This window comes from Amphiprion ocellaris, chromosome 6 (genome assembly GCF_022539595.1).
Source record: "Amphiprion ocellaris isolate individual 3 ecotype Okinawa chromosome 6, ASM2253959v1, whole genome shotgun sequence".
Taxonomy (NCBI): domain Eukaryota; kingdom Metazoa; phylum Chordata; class Actinopteri; family Pomacentridae; genus Amphiprion; species Amphiprion ocellaris.
The window spans coordinates 18,997,883-19,017,451 of record NC_072771.1 but is presented as its reverse complement, the minus strand read 5'-3'; the positions used below and the strand labels follow the sequence as shown (position 1 = coordinate 19,017,451).

Here is a 19,569-nt window from a genome sequence, read left to right as displayed (position 1 = left end):
GCATCAACTGACCAGGACATAACCACATCTCAAATTTTGATTTATGTACATAACTAATAAATAGCCTCCATCTGACTGCACAAACATTTGTACTGTGTGCATAAAGAGAATTGTTTTTCCTTAGTGTTAATGAAAAAATACAACAGACTGGGGTAAATCTTACAGTTACGTACATTTGCGATAATGACTGTCTTGACTGATAAATAAAAATCTATACGTGAAAGGAAGAACAATGGCCATACAGCCCGTATGGACCTCAACATACATTCAATGGTCTGGACGCTGGACGGGTTTCGCGCCTGCGCACATCGTAGTTTATTGCGTGTCATGTTGAATGCTAAAACTGGGTAGTCAACATGTCCACCGCTGCAGCTCAACAAAACAATAACGAAGAGCCCGGGCTCCACGGTACGTACTGTCGGCTGGTTCTCTGTGCTTATTGTTACAAACTCTACTTTGTATACTCTCAATGAAAGCGTTTATCGGTTAGAATTTTATCGTATTGAAGGTTTTATTGTAAAAGTTACATCGGGATGGAATTTCCTCGTCTTCTGGGAGGGGTGAAGGGTGATGTTGTTTGACGTCACAGCCAGGCAACCAATAGCATTGTGACAAATGTTTGATTGATGCTTCATCGGCCAATCACCTACACGCATTGGTATTGGGCGGGCTCAAGCCGAAATGAAAACAAGTTTGGGACAAAAGACGAAATACCTTTTCTTTTTGTTTACTGTTGTTTTGTTATTTTTGATTTTGTGATAAAGGGGCATATCACTCGGACGAGTTGTATGGAAGATTGGTTTTCCAAAAGGCCATTATCTTTTTAGTTAAATGTCAATTCTGAAGGAAGCCAAGCGGATGTTTTCCTGCAGACAAACAGCTCTCGAAACACATTTAAAACCCCAGAAGGTGTGTTTAGGCTTAAATCTGATGAACTGTATATTTATGTTAGATGGGGCAGAATAGCGGGACGTGTCTTGTTTTGCATGTGACACAGCTGGAACAGCGACATGTCTGGGCAAATTGTCTCACACCACAGTTATGCAAGACCTCACACGGGAGCAGCATTGATGACAAACTCGATCTATAAATGTGCAGTCGATCATGCTTACGTGCATATTACACAAATTTGATTGCATTTTAACCCAGCAGCCCAAATTGGCAAAAGGGCGTCTCATGCAGTCACAAGGTTTACATGCTGTGCTCACCCAAGCCTGCAGGCTTTAGGAGATTGCATAACTCCTTTCCGTCTGGAAAAAAAAAAAGTAGGAGCTGTTTGTGGGGCAGTGGCACAAAGAGATGCATGCTATCATAGATGCAGTGCACAGGCAGTTCATTTGAATGCACAGTGTTAGTGGTGCAGGAAATGTAGGTCAGCTGTTTCCATCTGACAAAAAAACAGGTGTGTGTCTGCATGGTACAGAAACAGCTGATGGGTTTAAAACAACAAGCCTAATTTCTGTTCCTTTCCTGCTCTTGGTCTTTATGTTGCCAAGGCTCCTGGGTAGAGCTGGAGCTGAATGGGAATACAGGGGCCCAGGGCGGGCAGAGCAGCCTGCTAATGCCCCCAGCTGCAGACCAAATAAATGCGAATGCTGGCATGAGTCAAACAATGCAGACCTTGGAAGTGGTGCCTGAAAGCGATGAAACCCTGATTGGAGGTCTAGAGCATGTGCCATCATCCTCCTCTATTCACAACGGAGACATGGAAAAGATCCTCCTGGATGCACAGCATGAGTCTAGCCCAAGTAACTCCTCCTGTGATAGGTAGGAATAAAGGTCACTATTTGCTCTTTAAAGGTCAAACGTGTCTTCATTGTTAGTCTTTTTTTCTCATCTTAATGTGTTGATTCAGTCCTCACAGGCCACCAAGTCCAGAGCAGGATGAGGGTCAAATCACGTTTGATGTGGAGATGTGCAGCCTGAGAGGTAGTCAGGTAAAGCTGCATAATGAGCTTTATAATTCAGCCTCCTTTCAAATCATTTCATTCATCTGATTGCTTTACCTTCACATTTGCAGTCAGAGGAAGATGGTCTAGAGAGGGACAGAGAGGAAGACATCTTGATGAACAAAGAAGTAGACTGGGTCGCTGATTGGTCGAGCAGACCAGAAAACATTCCACCAAAGTAAGCAGACATTTATCCCCCAAATCATGAACTACTCGGACATTAGGATACTGCCTTCAGTTGTGTTCTCAAATACTTAATTATTAGTTAGTTAATTGCTTATTCTCTCCAGGGAATTCCACTTCAGGCACCCCCGACGTTCGGTATCTCTCAGTATGAGAAAGAGTGGGGTGATGAAGAAAGGTGGCATCTTCTCTGCTGAATTCCTCAAAGTTTTCATCCCTTCCTTGCTCATCTCACACATCCTGGCTCTTGGTCTCGGGTAAGTTTGAATTTGTGCAGGTGTGTCTTGCTTTACGTCCTTTGCAGTGACGTACTTACATTTCCCTCACGGTGCATCAATCATCCGTTTGGTACTTCACTGACTCATGATGTGTCATTTTAAGTGGTCAGCAGGAGCAATTGATCAGTGCACAGCTGCTTTGATGACAGACATGTCTGCAGTTTATGGCCTCGGTCTGCCTACTCAGAACTGGGCCATTAACAAAGTGGTGAAAAGTGGTGAAATTGGTTAATTTCTGCAGGCCACAGTTTGCAGCAAATCAGCCCTAAATGATGCAGAAGTGTGATGGTTATCAGCAAGGCCGAATATCAAATCTGATATCCTGCATACTTTAGATTTTTTTTAACTGATTCCCCATAAAATGCATTAATTTAGAAATGGCATCCCTTGCTATCTGTATTTAGCATTCTCTGGTCTCAATCTGATTGGCTGCACATCATTATCAATAGCTTATCAACAATGACGAATAAATGTTGATGAGTTGTCTTTTAATTTTAGCATATGTAAAACACAAAAATACATTGTTTTAATACAGCTTTAATAGAAAGATTTTCATTTTTACTGGAAATGTGAAATGGTTTTCAAAATTGGTCATTGAGCTTCTTAATTACTAATAATTAGCATTGGTATTTGCTTAGAAAACCCATATCACCTGCACCCTAATTGATTCAGGATGGCAGGTTTCCCTTGATGTTTATAAAAATATGCACCTTAATCACAATCAGTTAACACGGACTCATGGTTTTATTTTTCTGTATTTTATTTCACAGTTTCCATAATGTTGCTGGTTCAATCTCGTTCATTTTCTATATTTCTTTTTCTAGGGTGTACATTGGGAAGAGAATCGCCACAGCCTCCACCAGCTCCTACTGAATAGAAAATGAAGCAGTGCCTGGATGTTCTCCTGTCTCCAAGTCTCTCTACTATCCTCCTGTAGTCAAGCTCTCTCTCTGCATCTATCGTACACCCACATTTCCTACCCAATCAGCATTAAATCATGTCACATTGTAGATGTAGTCATACACCTGACTTAATGTGCTTGCACTCCATCAGATTTTAACACAAGGCAACATTGTACACGCAGTTGTCACCAACTTGAATCCAGTAGATAGAAAACTCAGTCTGAGCTGGAAAATACCAGTCATCCTGCTCAACTCACAACTATGTGACAAGGATCTGATGTCAGGTGGCTTCAGGGCTGAAGTTTCTTTACTTGTCTTGATGTTTTATCATCATAGGAAATCTGGCCTTTTCTCCAAAGCTGCATCCTTCCTCTTGTGTCTTAGTAGGCACAGTGTGTGAACCAATAATACGCATTGTATCTGCAATATAAACTAACTTAATTGGCTCTATGAACAGAAGGGACTTTTATCGCCTTAACGTATTGAGCTTAACATTCAAGGTTCGGTGAACTGGGGGGTGGGGGACAAATGATGTGGCACAGTGGGATCAATATTTCAATTCTGCACATTCTTGAGAACAGATGTCATATCATGTTGAAACCCCAGAGGGTTTCCTATAAAAGCTTTGATTTTTGAAGGTTGGAAAGCTTAACCATTTTTCTAGTATGTAGCTCCAGAATTTTGCAGTGAGGTTGTTGGAGTATATTATTAGAGTGAATCCTAGGCTGGAAGGCAATATACCAGGCCATATGCTATTTTTATTTGTTTTTGCCTACATATCTTCTTCTTTAACACATAATATAGCAGCAATGGCAAAGTGCCAAATTTTTATTTTTCACCACTGCACATTGGTGATGTATCTTAGACAGGTTTTTTTGATTTTCTTACATGTTTAGATATTTAAAGCTGTAGATGTGAAAAATAATTTAAGCTGTGATCTGCCCCATGTAATAGACACCTTTCGATATTGTATAATTTGTTTATACATTCATATTAATGCTTATTATATCTTATGCATTGTGGCAGTGTAAGTAATGTGTGTTTCGCTGTTGTTTAATTGCTGAAGCTTCAGTGGCAGGAACCACCACCAGAGAGGAACGCATTTCTAGGGGCTCCTTTTAAAAGTGTTATCTGACTTTTATCTAGATTTCACTGTACAATAATTTCACATCATATGGTACAATAAATAGCGTACAGTGTCTGTGGAACTTCAAGAGGAATGATGGAAATGATTTCCAGACGAAAATGCATGCATTTCCGTTTATTGATGGCTGACTGTTTGTATATGGATGAGATTATAATAATATGAGAAACCATTGAGTGTAATGTACAGTACTGGCAGTCCTGGTTTTAAGGCACTCCACATGCATCTAGGCTTTAATGCATTATGTAACTCATACTAACTCAAACTGATGTAATGTCATCATTACAGGCTTATGTACAGGTCATCACTGTACAATACAGAGCATTTTGGAATAAAGTTTGTACTGTATGCAGTGGCTTATATAAACAACTATTGAAAGGCACATATCATTATGGGCTTCTGCATGGCCGAATAATGAGCAGCAGTGAGCAATGTCAAACAGACTTTCTTCTAAATACAGATGCCTAGATATAAATACAAGTGTTATCTATGGAAGTTAAGTTACATTCCATTAACATGATTAACAAAGAGCACAACATAAGTGTGGAATACAATGTGTGCAATTGCTGTATGTTTAGGAAGGTTTTCAAATGCAATAAATCACACTAGGTTACAACACTCCTGTGGTAACCTGTTATGTTAACTCAGTCGATCCAAATAAATTGCTCATTTGTGTACGTAGCTGCATGGTTTTAAGAAAATTCAAAATGTTGTGGATTTGTCTCCTTTAAATCCATAAAAGATCCACTGAGAGCAATGCTCTGTTTTTTTTTCTCATGTTAAATCTGCCAGACACGTACACATCCAGGAATTTTTGTTTTTTTTTTCTGGCTCAGAATTGGCCCTTGGGGGGTGATTATGCATGACAATAAGCATGATCAGTCTGTGTAAAAGGAAGGCAACAAGTTTGTTTGCCTTATTTGACATAAACCTATGCAGTTTCATATTTCTGACAAAAAATAAAGTAAAATATCTATCATGATTGACTCAATGAAACACCAGTTATAAAAGAATTATTTCTTGTACTGGGGGTTTTCCTTTCATGCTGGCAAAAATCTCCATGGGGCATCACAAAATTAATCTGTAAGAAAAACCCTATACATCTGGAAGCTGTCCTATATTATCTGCAGTGGGCCAGTGAGCAGCTTCACACTTTGGTATTAAGGCTCTTGTTGGCAGGCTCCTTGGTGGAGATGATGACAGAAAGGCAAGGGCTATTCTTCCAATGAAAGTAAAAGTGATCAAGCAGGCCCGCTAGTCTAACCTTTCTCAGCCTTCAGATCTTCCAAATCATAACTCCATAAAGCATCTCCACGCATTGCTGTTTGTACATATGGGTTTATTATTTATTAACAATAATAAAGAAATGTGGCATTTAGTCTTAGTTGCTTATTTGCATACTAGCAGGCTTTTGACTGACACGTTTTAGACTGATGTGTGCCATCAAGTAGGCCAAACTGATTAATTGCTTGGACAGTATATCATTTTTCTCAACCTGACTGAGAAAATATTGTGTATAGGCAGGGCAAGATCTTAATTATTTATTCTGTCAGTGTATGGACCTTAGGAGTCTAATTACATTGGAAATATGGCATTAAATTATAACATTGCTCACAGTGGTAAAGGTATATAATATTTCTTTCTACTGGGGTTGAACAATTAATCCATTTCAAATCGACACTGAAATTTGAAACAGATTGGCAAATTACAAAGGCTGTGACTTAGGATAGACATTGTGCAGTGTGTTTTACCCAGGGTTTAAACTGTCATGTCAGTGGTTTTACAAATTCAAGCCGTCCTCTTTATGTGACAGTCACACTTTTGATGGTGTCTGAAGTGCTCAGTGCTCCATCATGTTTCAAGTAGATTTTTTTAAAAATGCAAATCGAATTGTAACTGTGATTTCTTGAGAAAAAAGTGGAATAATAGATTTTCTCCTATTGTAATTCCCAGAATAAATCTAGTGATTAAATGTTTTATCAAAATTAGAAGCTACAAATGCCAGGTGTTTCATATACTCTGAACCCAGGACTAATCTGTTGTCCTGATATTTTACAGAGTAGCCAGATGATCTCATGACAGTGTGTTTGTGTAAACTGATCAACCCCTTAATGAACTGGAGATTAATGTTCAAGTAAATGTTTATTCTTTAACAACCTGTTGACGTCCCTGCCCCTTGCTGATGTGATACAGTCGGTTAAACAGGTTGTGTGTTACCCGTTTCTCCCAAACTGCCCCTAACACAGCAATTCAGAAACATGGAGCAAGAGCTGAGCAGGGCGGGGCAGTGCGCATGCGCGGTACCTCTTTGTGGCCCTTCTCTTCTTGGTGCTTGTCTGGTCTTCAGGGACCTCATCCAGCAGCAAAACCGAGGCTAGGACTGCTAGGCAAAGACACAGCTTCTCATTTTAAGAATTTCGTTAGGCTTCACTGTGCCAACTCAGCTTGCTACCGGCAGTAATTTCCAGAGACAGGCACTGTTTCCCTCTGGGCGTCGACTGGCCACCAAGCAGAGCATCCATCCTTTCATTGGCAGCTGAGGTTTTCCAGTCTAGCTAGCTAGCGTTAGCCGAGAGGTAGGGGGCAGCTGTGTCAGAGGGATCTCCAAAATGTCCGGTTACCAAGGCAAGAAGAACATCCCACGAATTACAGTGAGTATTGTGTCATTGCATTGTGTCTGCCCTTCAGTGGAGGTGTTTTTGAACGAGCCTGAGGATTAGCTAGCCAGCGCTTAGCAGCCGTCTCCATTCATTTGCACTGACAGCAGCAGAGCAGCTTCAGCTCCACATACTGAGAGCCCGGGATGAACAATGATAACCAGCCAGAGGATTTGCAGCCAGCTCTTTGACAGTTACTCATTTGGAGCTTGGGTCGTGTTATTTCTCTGTAATGAACTCTGAGAGCAGCACTTTGCTCCTTTAGCTGCCATTATTAGCCCTCCTCTTCCTCAGTGTCCCTTCCAGCATCCTCAGCCTGCAGGGTGTAGTTAACAGGTTTATGCACAGGTTTCTCCTCTGTAATCATCTCGTCTTTTATCCTCTGCCTTTCAATCCTCTGACGTCTACTTTGTCTGCCCCCTTCTCTAGTCTCTATTTGTCTTGATGGTTTGTTTTGGAGTAATGAGAATTTAACCCTGATTCAATGGAATAGTGTTGCAAGTGTTGAATCAGTGATATAATGACTGTTTTGTGCCACGGTTTATTCTTTGAGCCAGAAAGCACAGTATTAAGGGAGTACAGTAGGGATGCTGTGATAGTCAAAGAAGTAAAACCTCTTTTGTAAAGTAGGTCAGTAGGCAGCACCCATCCAAACCCTGTGCTTTCATTATGCAGCTGTTAGAGTGGAAGCACATAGACGGCAAAATGCTTCAAGTTTGATGATTTAATCACGCCACACTGTCTTGTGCACCAAGGGCCAGGTGCTGCTGTGATCAGACAGTTGTCTAGGTAGTTGTTAGGTCTGTCACAGGTCAAGCCAGGGTTGTAAACAGACAGCCCCTGACATCCCAGATGCAACATGCAGACAGCGGTTACTCTGCAGCAGGCATCCCTGCAGGCCTTCACAAGCCACTTAGAATGAAGCAGGTAGTTTCTCTCTGCAGAGCTTAGAATGAAATAGCAAGATTAAGCTGTGAATTGTGTTTGTAACAAAATGGAGGAATTACAGATATTTTAAAAATCTAATGTTGACATCATGCCAATAAAACATATATGCTCATAGTGTAAGCAATCTAGTGCCAGTGAAACTTCAAATAGGAACAGCATACAGTCCAGTTACAGTTACAGACCCTCTCCACCCCCTTATAGTAGTATTTTGAGTGTATTTTATTTGCCTAACAAGAAGACAATTTGACTGAGAGCATTATTATGTTTCAAAGAATTTTCTGGAGATATCAGGATAATATAACCATGAATTGTTTTGGTCTGATATTGTAATATCCCTGTTGTAAACAAAAGAAAATTAATTTGTACATATCGCTATAAAGATGCAGGCAGTTGCTGAATTTATTTGGCTGCTAATACGATTATGTTCTTCATTGACATTTCTCTTCTTGAATACTAAAATGGCTGCGTTTCTATGATGAAGTTCTTGAAACACGTGTCTTTGTCACAAAATAAAAATCACACATTTTGTTTTTTTCATAAATGTGTTATAGGTCTTCTGAAAATATGACAAAATCTGCTGGGCTGATATTATTTTTCATTAATATTTGGTTAAATGTCATTTTTACCTCAACTAGGCACTTTTGACTTGTGACCAGTCCTCTTGACAGAATTTTGTGTGGTTCAACTAAATTTGCTGACTTTCTGACAGAGACTTGTTTCTTCAGCTCAGTCCATAGGTTGTCAATGAGGTTTAAGTCAGAACTTCTGTTCAGGCCAGTCTAAAACCCTAACTCCAGCCTGATTTAGCCATTTCTTATCATTACCACTTTTGATGTGTGTTGGAGGTTGTTGTCTTGTTGGAGCATCCCGCTGAATCAAAAGTCCAACCTTCTGGCTGATAATTTTGGGATTTCCTGAAGAATGTGGAGATAATCCTCCTTCTTCATTATTCCATTCACTTTATGTAAAGCACCAGATTCACTGGCAGCAAAACAGCCCCAGAGCATAATACTGCCACCACCATGCTTGATGGTAGGTCTGAAAAAAAAATCACCACCTGGATTTAACTAAGCAAATAGGTAAGAGCCTTCCATTGGATAATTACAGCAGCGATGAATATGTTTCAGCTGGTAATTTATTTAACCCTAGATGATGCAATGAGGAGCTTCTCATTTCTTAAACAACCATGTCAGAAGACATATCCTGTGGTCATGGAAAGGATGTTAATCTGTTTCAGAAGGGCCAAATATTGGCCTGCATCAAGCAAACAAAACAGCTAAGGAGATTTCCGAAACTGCTAAAATCAGGTTAAGAGCCGTCCAACTCAATATTAAAAGCTGAAGGACAGTGGTGAACCATCGTCTTCGAGGAAGAAATGTGGTCGGAACAAACTCTTAGATGATCGTAGGACAGTAGAACTCATAGCTATGTTTAGTTGTGAAAGTAAGAGCATTTCCGCACGCACAATGCAAAGGGAACTCAAGGGATTGGGACTAAACAGCTGTGTAGCTCTAAGAAAACCACTGATCAGTGAGGCTAATCAGCAGAATAAAATATATTCATTGCAATGTACTTATTCTTTTGGAAGTTAGAGGTTAAGTACTTTTCAGTCATTTTTGCACTGGTTAAACCATTTTGAGCTAAAGTACATGACAACCTCAGTGTGCCAGTGACTGACCACTTGTGCACAGAAAGAACATAGGTTACATGACCCACTTAAAGGAGCATAATGGCTTTGGAGATCACATCAATAAAGCCGTGACTTTTATGCATAATGCATTCCTGTTGCCCATGCTCACCCACTCTGGACATTTAAAAACTGAGCGTTTCCTGCTGTGAGGTTTTCAGTAAACCACTTTTGTCTTCATTAGCTTCCCTTGCTGTCCTCGGAGACCCTGGAAAGTCTGTAGGAGAAGTAGGCCAACTTAGTACGCTCTCCTCTCATCTCATTCAGGTGGAGTTAACTGTGCCACTCAAGAGTCTGTGTTCTTACTTGAGGGTTTCGATCAAGAGCAACTCGCTCTCTTCAAATGATGTGTGTCACGTGTGAATAAATCATGTAGAATGTTCCTAATCGTTGTTTACACAGGAGGAGCATTGATTTTGATCAATTTATGGTTTGTGTGAGAGATTTGGTGACCATTAGCTATTTCACAACCTCAGCAGCATTCTTTCTACAGAAACAAAAAGCTTGTAAAGGTTTCTGAACAGATGGGAAAATACCCTGAGCTAAATAAGTCACTGAAGTTTGTTTTGTAGGGTGTTGAATTATGGAACAAACTATTGGTTACTAGCGATTAAAATAATGATTTTTGCTTTTTTACGTTGCTAAACATTAGATTATTTTGTGGATTAAGGATTATTTAAATGGCTGTCTCCTTCTTTTCAGAGTGACCGTCTCCTCATCAAAGGAGCAAAGATCGTGAACGATGATCAGTCGTTCTTGGCTGATATCTACATGGAGGATGGAGTCATCAAGTAAGTCCTTCTTACAGATTAACAGTGCTGCTTTCTCTTTTTTTATGCTATAGCAACTCCTAGCTCCTATAAGATGACAGAAAAATAATTAATGATATCTATAAGAAGGTGTGTTTGTGTTTCATGGCAGGCCACTGAATCATAAAGGGAAAATCATGGAGATAACTGCTGTAACTGCCTCACATTTCTTGTTTTTATGTTCACACATACAGCACATATAAGCATATATTTACATCTATAGAGCAACTTGGAGACAGGTGACTAAAAACAGGAGGAAAATCGGCTAATCTGCTGCGTTTGAGTCGGTGAAGTGAATCCAGGTCTGAGTGTAGCAGCAGCTGTACCCGTGGTTAAACAGTTTTATCAGCGATCTCAATTTCTTTTGGACCTGATTATATGAAATTATTGATCATATGGACAACACTGCTGGACATTTCTTCTTTTTTTTTTTTAAAAGTTATTTTTTTGGCCTTTTTGTGGGCTTTATTAGATAGGCGCAGTGAGAGAGAGACAGGAAACAAGGGAAAAGAGTCGGGGGGAAGACATGCAGCAAAGGGCCGCGAGCGGGAATCGAACCCGGGCCAGCTGTGTCGGGGACCAGCCCCTGTACATGGGTCACCCGCTCAACGCGTTGAGCTATACGGGCACCCCATTTCTTCTTTTTTAAAAAATAGTTTCAAGGGCCAGAAACCGACGTAGTGTTTTCTTCTATTATTGTTTTGTTTTCCCTCATATTTGGCTAATTCATCGCACTGACTCGGAACGCTAGGCAAGCAACAGAGGGCTTTCTTTTATTCATTTCTATGTATTTGTGTGTTGTTGTGTCTTTCAGGCAAATCGGAGACAACCTCATTGTTCCCGGTGGAGTTAAGATCATAGAGGCTCATGGACGAATGGTGATGCCAGGGGGCATAGATGTGCACACCCGATTCCAGATGCCCGACCGAGGCATGGTGGCAGCAGATGACTTCTATCAGGGCACCCGGGCGGCCCTGGCTGGGGGGACGACCATGATCAGTATGTGCTACATCACATAGATTCCCCTATGTGTTTTCAGCCAGCGAGCCACATCGCCAGTGTGGATGCCGTCAAGCGCGTGATTTAATTTCGCAGATTGCCTGTGCACATGAAATCCAACCTGTTTGTTTGTGTTGTGCAGTTGACCATGTGGTGCCGGAGCCTGGCGTCAGCCTGGTAGCTGCTTTCAAACAGTGGAGAGAGTGGGCTGATAATAAGTCCTGTTGTGACTATTCTCTGCACGTGGACATCACTGAGTGGAACAAAGGCACTCAGGAGGAGATGGAGACGCTAGTGAAAGATCACGGTATGTAGTCAACATTGTCAGCTGATGTCTCCATATACAGTTTAAAATCTCCAACTTACCTGGCACGTTTACTGGCACAGTGAAATGTTGTCAATGTTTCCCTGACTGTGCATGAGGACTAATCAACCTCTTTTCACTCAATGGCAAAAACAATAACTTAACAGTAACTCAGTATTTCTGCTTTGTAATTTTTTACCCTTTTGATTTCACTTTTTTCTTCGCTCTGGGTTTTCCCTCTTTTGCTCTCTTTATTCCACCTTTGGCTGTTTTCTCTCATAAGTTTTCTATCTTCAGGTGTCAACTCTTTCCTGGTGTATTTGGCTTATAAGGATGTTTTCCAACTTTCTGACTGTCAGGTATGCTCGGCTTGTGGTCAGTATTAGTGGGATCTCTGCTGAGTTGTCTGTCACAGCATATGTTTTCTAGCCTGCTAGATGTCTTTGGCACGGATGACTGACTGCTCTACAAGCTGAACCAGCGTGTGTCATGTTTTTGTAGATCTATGAGGTGTTCAGTGTCATCAGAGATCTCGGAGCCATTGCACAGGTGCATGCTGAGAATGGAGACATCATTGCAGAGGTAACACAGCCACTGATAGTCAAATCTCAGCTGGAAGAAGTCATTTTTACTGTGGATCATAATGTTCCCCTGTGGGTGTTGTAGGAGCAGCGACGTATTCTAGAGCTGGGGATCACTGGCCCCGAAGGTCACGTGCTTAGCCGTCCAGAGGAGGTAAGACTGATAATGTACTGTTTTACATTAAAAACAGAGAACACCTTAAATCCAGAAAACAGTACAGAAGAGAAATGAGGATGCGTCTGACATCTGTGTGCATATATCACTGTGTATATCTGCAGGTGGAGGCTGAGGCAGTAAACCGCTCTGTCACCATAGCCAATCAGACCAACTGTCCCCTCTACATCACCAAGGTGATGAGCAAGAGTGCCGCTGATGTCATTGCTCTTGCTAGGAAAAGGGGTAAGATTAGAAACTTTGAGCTTTTTCTCTGCCAGTACACTGGAGACTCTGCACTGACATCATTACGTCTGCTCCTCTAGGCGCTGTGGTTTATGGAGAGCCCATATCTGCCAGCTTGGGCACAGATGGTACCCATTACTGGAGTAAGAACTGGGCAAAGGCAGCAGCCTTTGTCACCTCTCCACCGCTCAGCCCTGATCCCACCACCCCTGACTACCTCAACTCTCTGTTGTCATGGTGGGTGCTCTGAGCCAGGACCTAAAGATAGCTGGAACATAGTGACACGATCTGTGCTGCTGCTGTCTGCTGCATTTCATTATTGCTCAGCTCTACCTCTTTTTGTGACCACATTCATTATGAAATGCTGTTTGTGGAGGAAGGGTACATTTACATGCATGCACTTGAAACTAGGATATTAAATGTAGCAATTTAATATTTTTTGGGGAGTAACTGACTAAAGATTACATTCATGGTCATTTGTATTGTTTCTGTCTTATCTAGTGGGGACCTGCAGGTGACTGGTAGTGCTCACTGCACTTTCCAGACTTCTCAGCGTGCAGTAGGCAAAGATAACTTCACCCTAATTCCAGAGGGCACCAACGGCACTGAGGAGAGGATGTCCCTAATCTGGGACAAATGTGTGGTGAGCTTTATACGACCCACTTCTCACACATTCCAAAAATTCCGAGAGAACTACATTGTAAACCTTTGTGTGTGTTTAACTGCTGTTATATAATTTGTTGTCTTTTGCCTAAAGGTGACTGGAAAGATGGATGAAAACCAGTTTGTGTCAGTGACCAGCACAAACGCAGCCAAAGTCTTCAACCTGTTCCCCCGCAAGGGCCGTATCGCTGTGGGGTCTGACGCTGACCTCGTGTTGTGGGACCCAGATATCACTAAGATCATCTCAGCTAAGAGCCACAATCTGGTCAGATGGTTATTTTGATTGTTCTTAATCTGCAATGTCTTTTATGTGTCTTATGCATATTGAGACTTAATCCCTAAGATTATGTGAGATAGGCTGCAGTGCCTGTTATGCTAAGCTTGTTCTGTAGGTATGGTGGCTGTTAAAGGCATTATCACACTTAGATATAGAATAACAAAGAATCCAAGTACAAAATTAGCTTTTAATGTACGGTTTACAACGCAAACAGTTACTGAGAAGCTGCTCTGGAAGTAGTTTCAACACCTGGATAATATACACTACAGCGAACAGCATTTTAATGGAGCAGGCAAAATGACTACTCTCAGATGTGTTGCAACATGATATTCAAATGATAAACACTTTAAACCTGTGTCTTTCTGCTAATCATCTGAGGGACACTGTGTTTTTCATTATGCTAACATAGGCTTCCTTGCGTCCTCTCTCCCTCAGCCATTATGGAGGATCTTTCAATAAAACAAATGCACCTTGAGGAGACAATAAGAGGGGAGGCTTCCACAAGGAAATGTAGTATCCTATGCAAAAATCTCTTGTCAAGTCCAAATGCTGCACTTACATTGGTGTCACTTTGATTTGCAAGGTGATACAGCTGTGCAGCACTTCATAAGTAACTGGCATCACTTAGCACTGATGCTAAAGAGCGAAGGATTTCTCATTTGTCAGCCTCAGCTCCTTTTTCATTGCTCATCAGAAGAGATGAAAGTGAAGCAACCAAGGAGACATGTCAGCATCCTGAAAAGCACACTGTTTCATCAGCTCTTGCAATGTTTTAGTTGACTGAAGCTATTCTTCTCCCAGGCCGTGGAGTATAACATCTTCGAGGGGACAGAAGTGCGTGGAGGTCCTCTGGTGGTGATCAGCCAGGGAAAGATTGTGTTGGAGGAAGGCAGCCTTCACACCACGGAGGGCTGTGGACGCTACATCAGCCGTAAACCCTTCCCAGACCATGTGTACAAGAGGATAAAGGCTCGCAGCAGGGTGAGACCTAACTACAGGCACATTCATCTAGCTGTAGAGAACTTAAAGGTGGGGTAGGCAGTATCCTTTAGGCGTCATTGGGCAAAAATCCCACAGTACACTTTCAGCATATTGTAGTTCAAGTGCTGAGATGAAAATAGACCTCAGCACCTTCTCTTGGGTCAGTTTTCAGGCTTTCAGTGATGTTGCCAGTGATGGACGTTTATAGCCAATCACAGAGCTTTTTACCCAGATCAGGTGTGCTAATATAAGTAACAGCAAAATTCAATAAGAACAGAATATGGTGGCAAAATCGGTTCGAGATAGTGGTGTCAGGATAGTGGGGTTTGAATCTTGAGTGAAGCCATAAATGATTGTAGACTTTTAATCTGACTTCCTGTAGTTGGTTGTAATTTTCCAGAGTTCTGCCTACAGCAGCTTTAATTCGTGTGATTGATCGTGCGTGATTTAACGCGATTGTTGCCTTACATCAGAATTCATCCATCCATCCATCTATTATCTATACACCGCTTAATCCTCACTAGGGTCGCGGGGGGGTGCTGGAGTCTATCCCAGCTGACTCAGGCGAAGGCAGGGGACACCCTAGACAGGTCACCAGTCTGTCGCAGGGCTACATACAAAGACAAACAAGCACTCTCACATTCACACCTACGGGCAATGTAGAATAATCAATTAACCTCAGCATATTTTTGGACTGTGGGAGGAAGCCGGAGTACCCGGAGAAAACCCACGCATGCACAGGGAGAACATGCAAACTCCATGCAGAAAGATCCCGGGAAAGCCGGGACGAACCAGGGATCTTCTCGCTGCAAGGTGAAAGTGCTAACCACTACACCACTGTGCAGCCCCATCAGAATTCACATATACATAAATACCTATGTCGCTCACGTACGCTAACACAGTGGTAAAATAATCTAGGACATAAAAACACTGTAAACTTTTTTAGTTTCCAAAAACCAGCACAAACGAAAGAAAGCGAATGTAGCACAATCCAGTGTGGCATACAACCGGCAAATGTATACAAAGCCGTCTTCCTCGTATAGCGCTGACGACGTATTCGTCCACTCCGCTCACCAACTAGTTCCCACACAAAATTTGTTTCGTCGCAAATGCCATATGTCGGAATGAGGGAACAAGGCTTTCTTAATAAATTTATGGGAGATGGCAACGTAACCACAAAACGTCGTAGGTCGAGGACGTCGTAAACTGAGAACCTACTGTATAGTTATCTGGTAAACTACTTAGCTTGTGTCCTAATGTGTTGGCGTGTGCGCTTAGCTCACAGAGCTGCGAGGAGTCCCCAGAGGCCAGTATGATGGGCCGGTGTGTGAGGTGACCGTGACTCCCAAGGTGATTTCCACAGTTTCCTCTGTGAAGACTTCGCCTGCCAAGCAGCAGCAGCAACAGCAGTTTACTCCACAGCCGGTACGCAACCTTCACCAGTCCGGCTTCAGTCTGTCCGGTGAGTGAAAACACATTTCATTGCTGTTAGTTGGTCTCTTTCACTATTGGGCGTCTAATTGATCTTGTTCTTTGATTTTTTTTTTTTTTTTTTAGGTGCCCAAATTGATGACAACGTTCCTCGTCGCACTACTCAACGCATTGTGGCTCCCCCTGGTGGAAAAGCCAACATCACCAGCCTGGGCTAAGCTACTCTTCCACCTGAGCCGGGATGCAGGGCAACACGGGAGCAGAGGCCACTCTTACCAATGTCACATCACATCTCTTATCTCATCACCTCTGACTCCTCTCCTGCACTCTACTCCATCCATTGTTGCTCACACACTACCACCACGTCACCTCATGCAAAAAAAGAAGAAAGCACTATTCCATTTAGTTTCATCTTTCCTGCCATATTCCAGTATCGAGGAAGGATCAAGTGAATTGAAGCAGCTCTTTTGCTGTTTTATTTTACGTCCAGTTTCATTATTGATCAAATTCATTTGTTTACATTTTTTTTGTATAATTTTCGCTCTACATGTTTGAGTTGTTTAGTTGCGGAAAGTTGACAGAAAACTAGTCTAAAGAAGCAGTCATGTGCAAGCATTTTAGCGACAGCAGTTTACAATTTTTCTTCCCATGCTGTTCATTTTGCTGATAATAGAATGTTTCTGTGGTCCTGTTCGACGACCGCCTTTAGTTTGAAAGTAAAGCCACGATTGCCCATTTTACACAGTAACAATGTTGTTTTGCTATTACATTGCTGATAGAAAAATCTCTCATCGTGACATATTAGACCGGACAACATTGTCTCATAACTCCTTTTAATTTTACTTGAAGTTTGCAGTATTTCATTTCTCTTTAGAGCCTGTATTCAGCTGAACAATTCACCTATGTCTTCCTTTTGTGGTATAGTTGCACCTTTGTTTTTTTTTTTTTTTTTAACGATGTTTTATGCTTCATCGGTCATTTCGGAAAGCGCTGACTGCACTGAAAGGATAAAAAAAGGGTATTTTAGGGTAAAACCACTCATTCAACTTCACCCTGAAACTTGGGGGAAGAAACTTTCCCCCCCCACATTTCATCGTGTTTTTTTCCTCATGTTTGTTGAAAGGTTGTCAGGGCAACAAGCTTCCAATAATCAGACCATGATGCGTTATTAAAGAGGCGGGCACTACGAAGAAGCTCGATGGGAGGTTTGCCGACAGCCTCTCTTCACCTGGTGCTATATGACCGTTGCTGTGCATGTGATCCACACAGCTTTGTAATAACAGCAGCCAGGGTAGAGTCACCGTTAGCCCAGTTGTCGACCCAGTTTGTTTTGCACCTGTAACAATCCAAAATGGTAAAACTTGTATGTGAGCTTGCAACTTTTTCTTTGTACTGGATATGTCAGTATGTTTTAGGATATGTGTTGAATTGATCTACTTGCCTGCCTGTTCTGTAAGATATTGATAGCACACTGTATCTATGAAGGCTCTTTTAAAAGAAGGGAAGCGAGGATTTTTGAGACCTGATGAAAAATGCTTCTGTATGTATATGAAACCCCAACACAGTGTGCTGATGATGTGTCCACTGTTCTCGGTGTTAGTGTTGTGAATGAATTACCAGATATATCGTTTTTTTCTTGCCGTACCCCCTCTATCTGCCCAACATTGTCGACACCAAATTAACTCGGGGTAGTAACTGTATTTCACCAGATCACCACAGGTTGTCAGTGGCGCAGCACTGCGCAGCCGCACTGGATTATTTCTTCCTCATTGCCTTGTCAAGTGTAGGTTTTGTATGCCGAGCTATAATGTGAAGTGATTTACATTTGGGGAACTTTCTTGGTAATGGTTATTGAGTTGTAACGTTGAGCACTATTGTTTGCCCTCTTCCACCTAATGTGATACTCTTGCTCATGTATGTTTTGTAGGATAAAAGAGTTTTGGGGGGAATTCATTGGTCCTGTCAGCATTTGACCCTATCTGTGTTGACTTAAGTGGATTAAAATAATAAAACATACAACTTATGGTGCTGATTTTTTTTCTTGCGTAACACATGAATAATTTAAATGCAGAATTTGCAGAAGTCTTATTTGACTTCTCTGTCTGTCTATCAAAGTTATCATGTAACTTTGTGTATCAAAGTTACATGATATATGAAATTCTGCCTCTGCTGCAGGTGAAGCACATCAGCTCACCTACAACACTACCTAAACACCGTAAAACTGCTGTGATGTATCCTCTGGTGCATAAAAGACACTGTGGGCATGTTAACTGTAATGGAATTCTTTATTCTTTAGTTTCCTGATAATTTCATAGGAAATGATAGCAATTATTATGGGGATTGTGTTCTGACAATAGAGATAAAGGGCAGGGTGGGTTTGGAAGCTGATATGGGATGTTTTGACATGAACATGTGTTGGATGACGTTCGGCAATTGGGAACAGAAGACTCTGGGTAGAACATCTTAGATAATGGTTTGACTTCACTGACTGAATTCAAAATTGTGCCTGAAATAGGAGTGAAGAAAAGGAGGGAAAAGGGCATGAATGGATGTGCAGAGGGATGGCTAAGGAGGAGGTAGAAGGGTGAATGGATGAGGGAAGGGTGTGGTTGAGTACATTTTCAGGAACTTTGTATGTTGTTGCTTAACAGTCTATGACTGGAAAACTAATTGATATTCAGTTAAGCTAAATGCAAATGTTTGTTTTTAGGAAATTTGTTTTGGAAATTTCATAAACTGTGTCCTTGCCAGTGGGTGGCCTCATCTGCCTCAGCCTGAGTTCTGACCATCCCTCTGGCCACTGCACAAAACCAATAGTAATGCCATTTAAACTGTAATTAAGGGTGTATTAAAAAGCGTATTGTACATGAATCATCACGGCAAACTTCTTCATGGCAGTCATGTCTGCATAAGCAAATGATAAAAGTAAGCGATCAAAACAACTGACTATTTTGCCTAGAATGACTTGCCACACACAAAACAAAATAAAAGATAACAGTTTCTGTGCCACGCCACTGTGAGTAATGGTGCCATCCTGTCCGTCATCGTATAAATTGTCTGGCTGCATTGTAGTTGCCCTGAAGATAATGTTTACATGTTTGCATATTCAATTGACTTGCTGTGCGATGAGCGAAAACAATGGCGACATTTGCACAAGTACTTAAATGCTGTTTTACGTTAAATTTGCTTGCATGGTTTCTCTTTTCTACTGCTTCTATATTTCAGAGCAAGATAAAGTGTCCATTAGGATTTTACAAACAACATTTGGTGATCTGATTGAAAAGTGATGAGTTTTTACAGATGAACAAATAAGAATATATAAAGTACTTTAGAGCAGGAAGTCACAAAAATGTCACACACAAATGTACCAGTATTA

The 19,569-nt window shown here is 41.5% G+C and overlaps 2 protein-coding genes across 2 annotated transcripts; both read left to right on the top strand.

The window, feature by feature from the left end:
* The first annotated feature begins 281 nt into the window (after nt 1–281).
* On the top strand, nt 282–5,074 carry bnip3la (BCL2 interacting protein 3 like a). The gene is made up of 6 exons (XM_023288110.3): nt 282–408; nt 1,497–1,767; nt 1,856–1,937; nt 2,021–2,127; nt 2,240–2,389; nt 3,235–5,074. The coding sequence occupies exons 1-6, from the start codon at nt 357–359 to the stop codon at nt 3,281–3,283; spliced, it is 711 nt and encodes a 236-aa protein (XP_023143878.1). The 5' UTR covers nt 282–356; the 3' UTR covers nt 3,284–5,074.
* A 1,679-nt stretch (nt 5,075–6,753) lies between these two features.
* Nucleotides 6,754–18,212, top strand: dpysl2a (dihydropyrimidinase like 2a). The gene is made up of 14 exons (XM_023288108.3): nt 6,754–7,107; nt 10,451–10,539; nt 11,372–11,556; nt 11,699–11,863; nt 12,158–12,219; nt 12,362–12,442; nt 12,527–12,595; nt 12,721–12,841; nt 12,922–13,078; nt 13,343–13,484; nt 13,599–13,769; nt 14,583–14,762; nt 16,041–16,224; nt 16,320–18,212. The coding sequence occupies exons 1-14, from the start codon at nt 7,066–7,068 to the stop codon at nt 16,409–16,411; spliced, it is 1,740 nt and encodes a 579-aa protein (XP_023143876.2). The 5' UTR covers nt 6,754–7,065; the 3' UTR covers nt 16,412–18,212.
* The last annotated feature ends 1,357 nt before the right edge of the window (nt 18,213–19,569 follow it).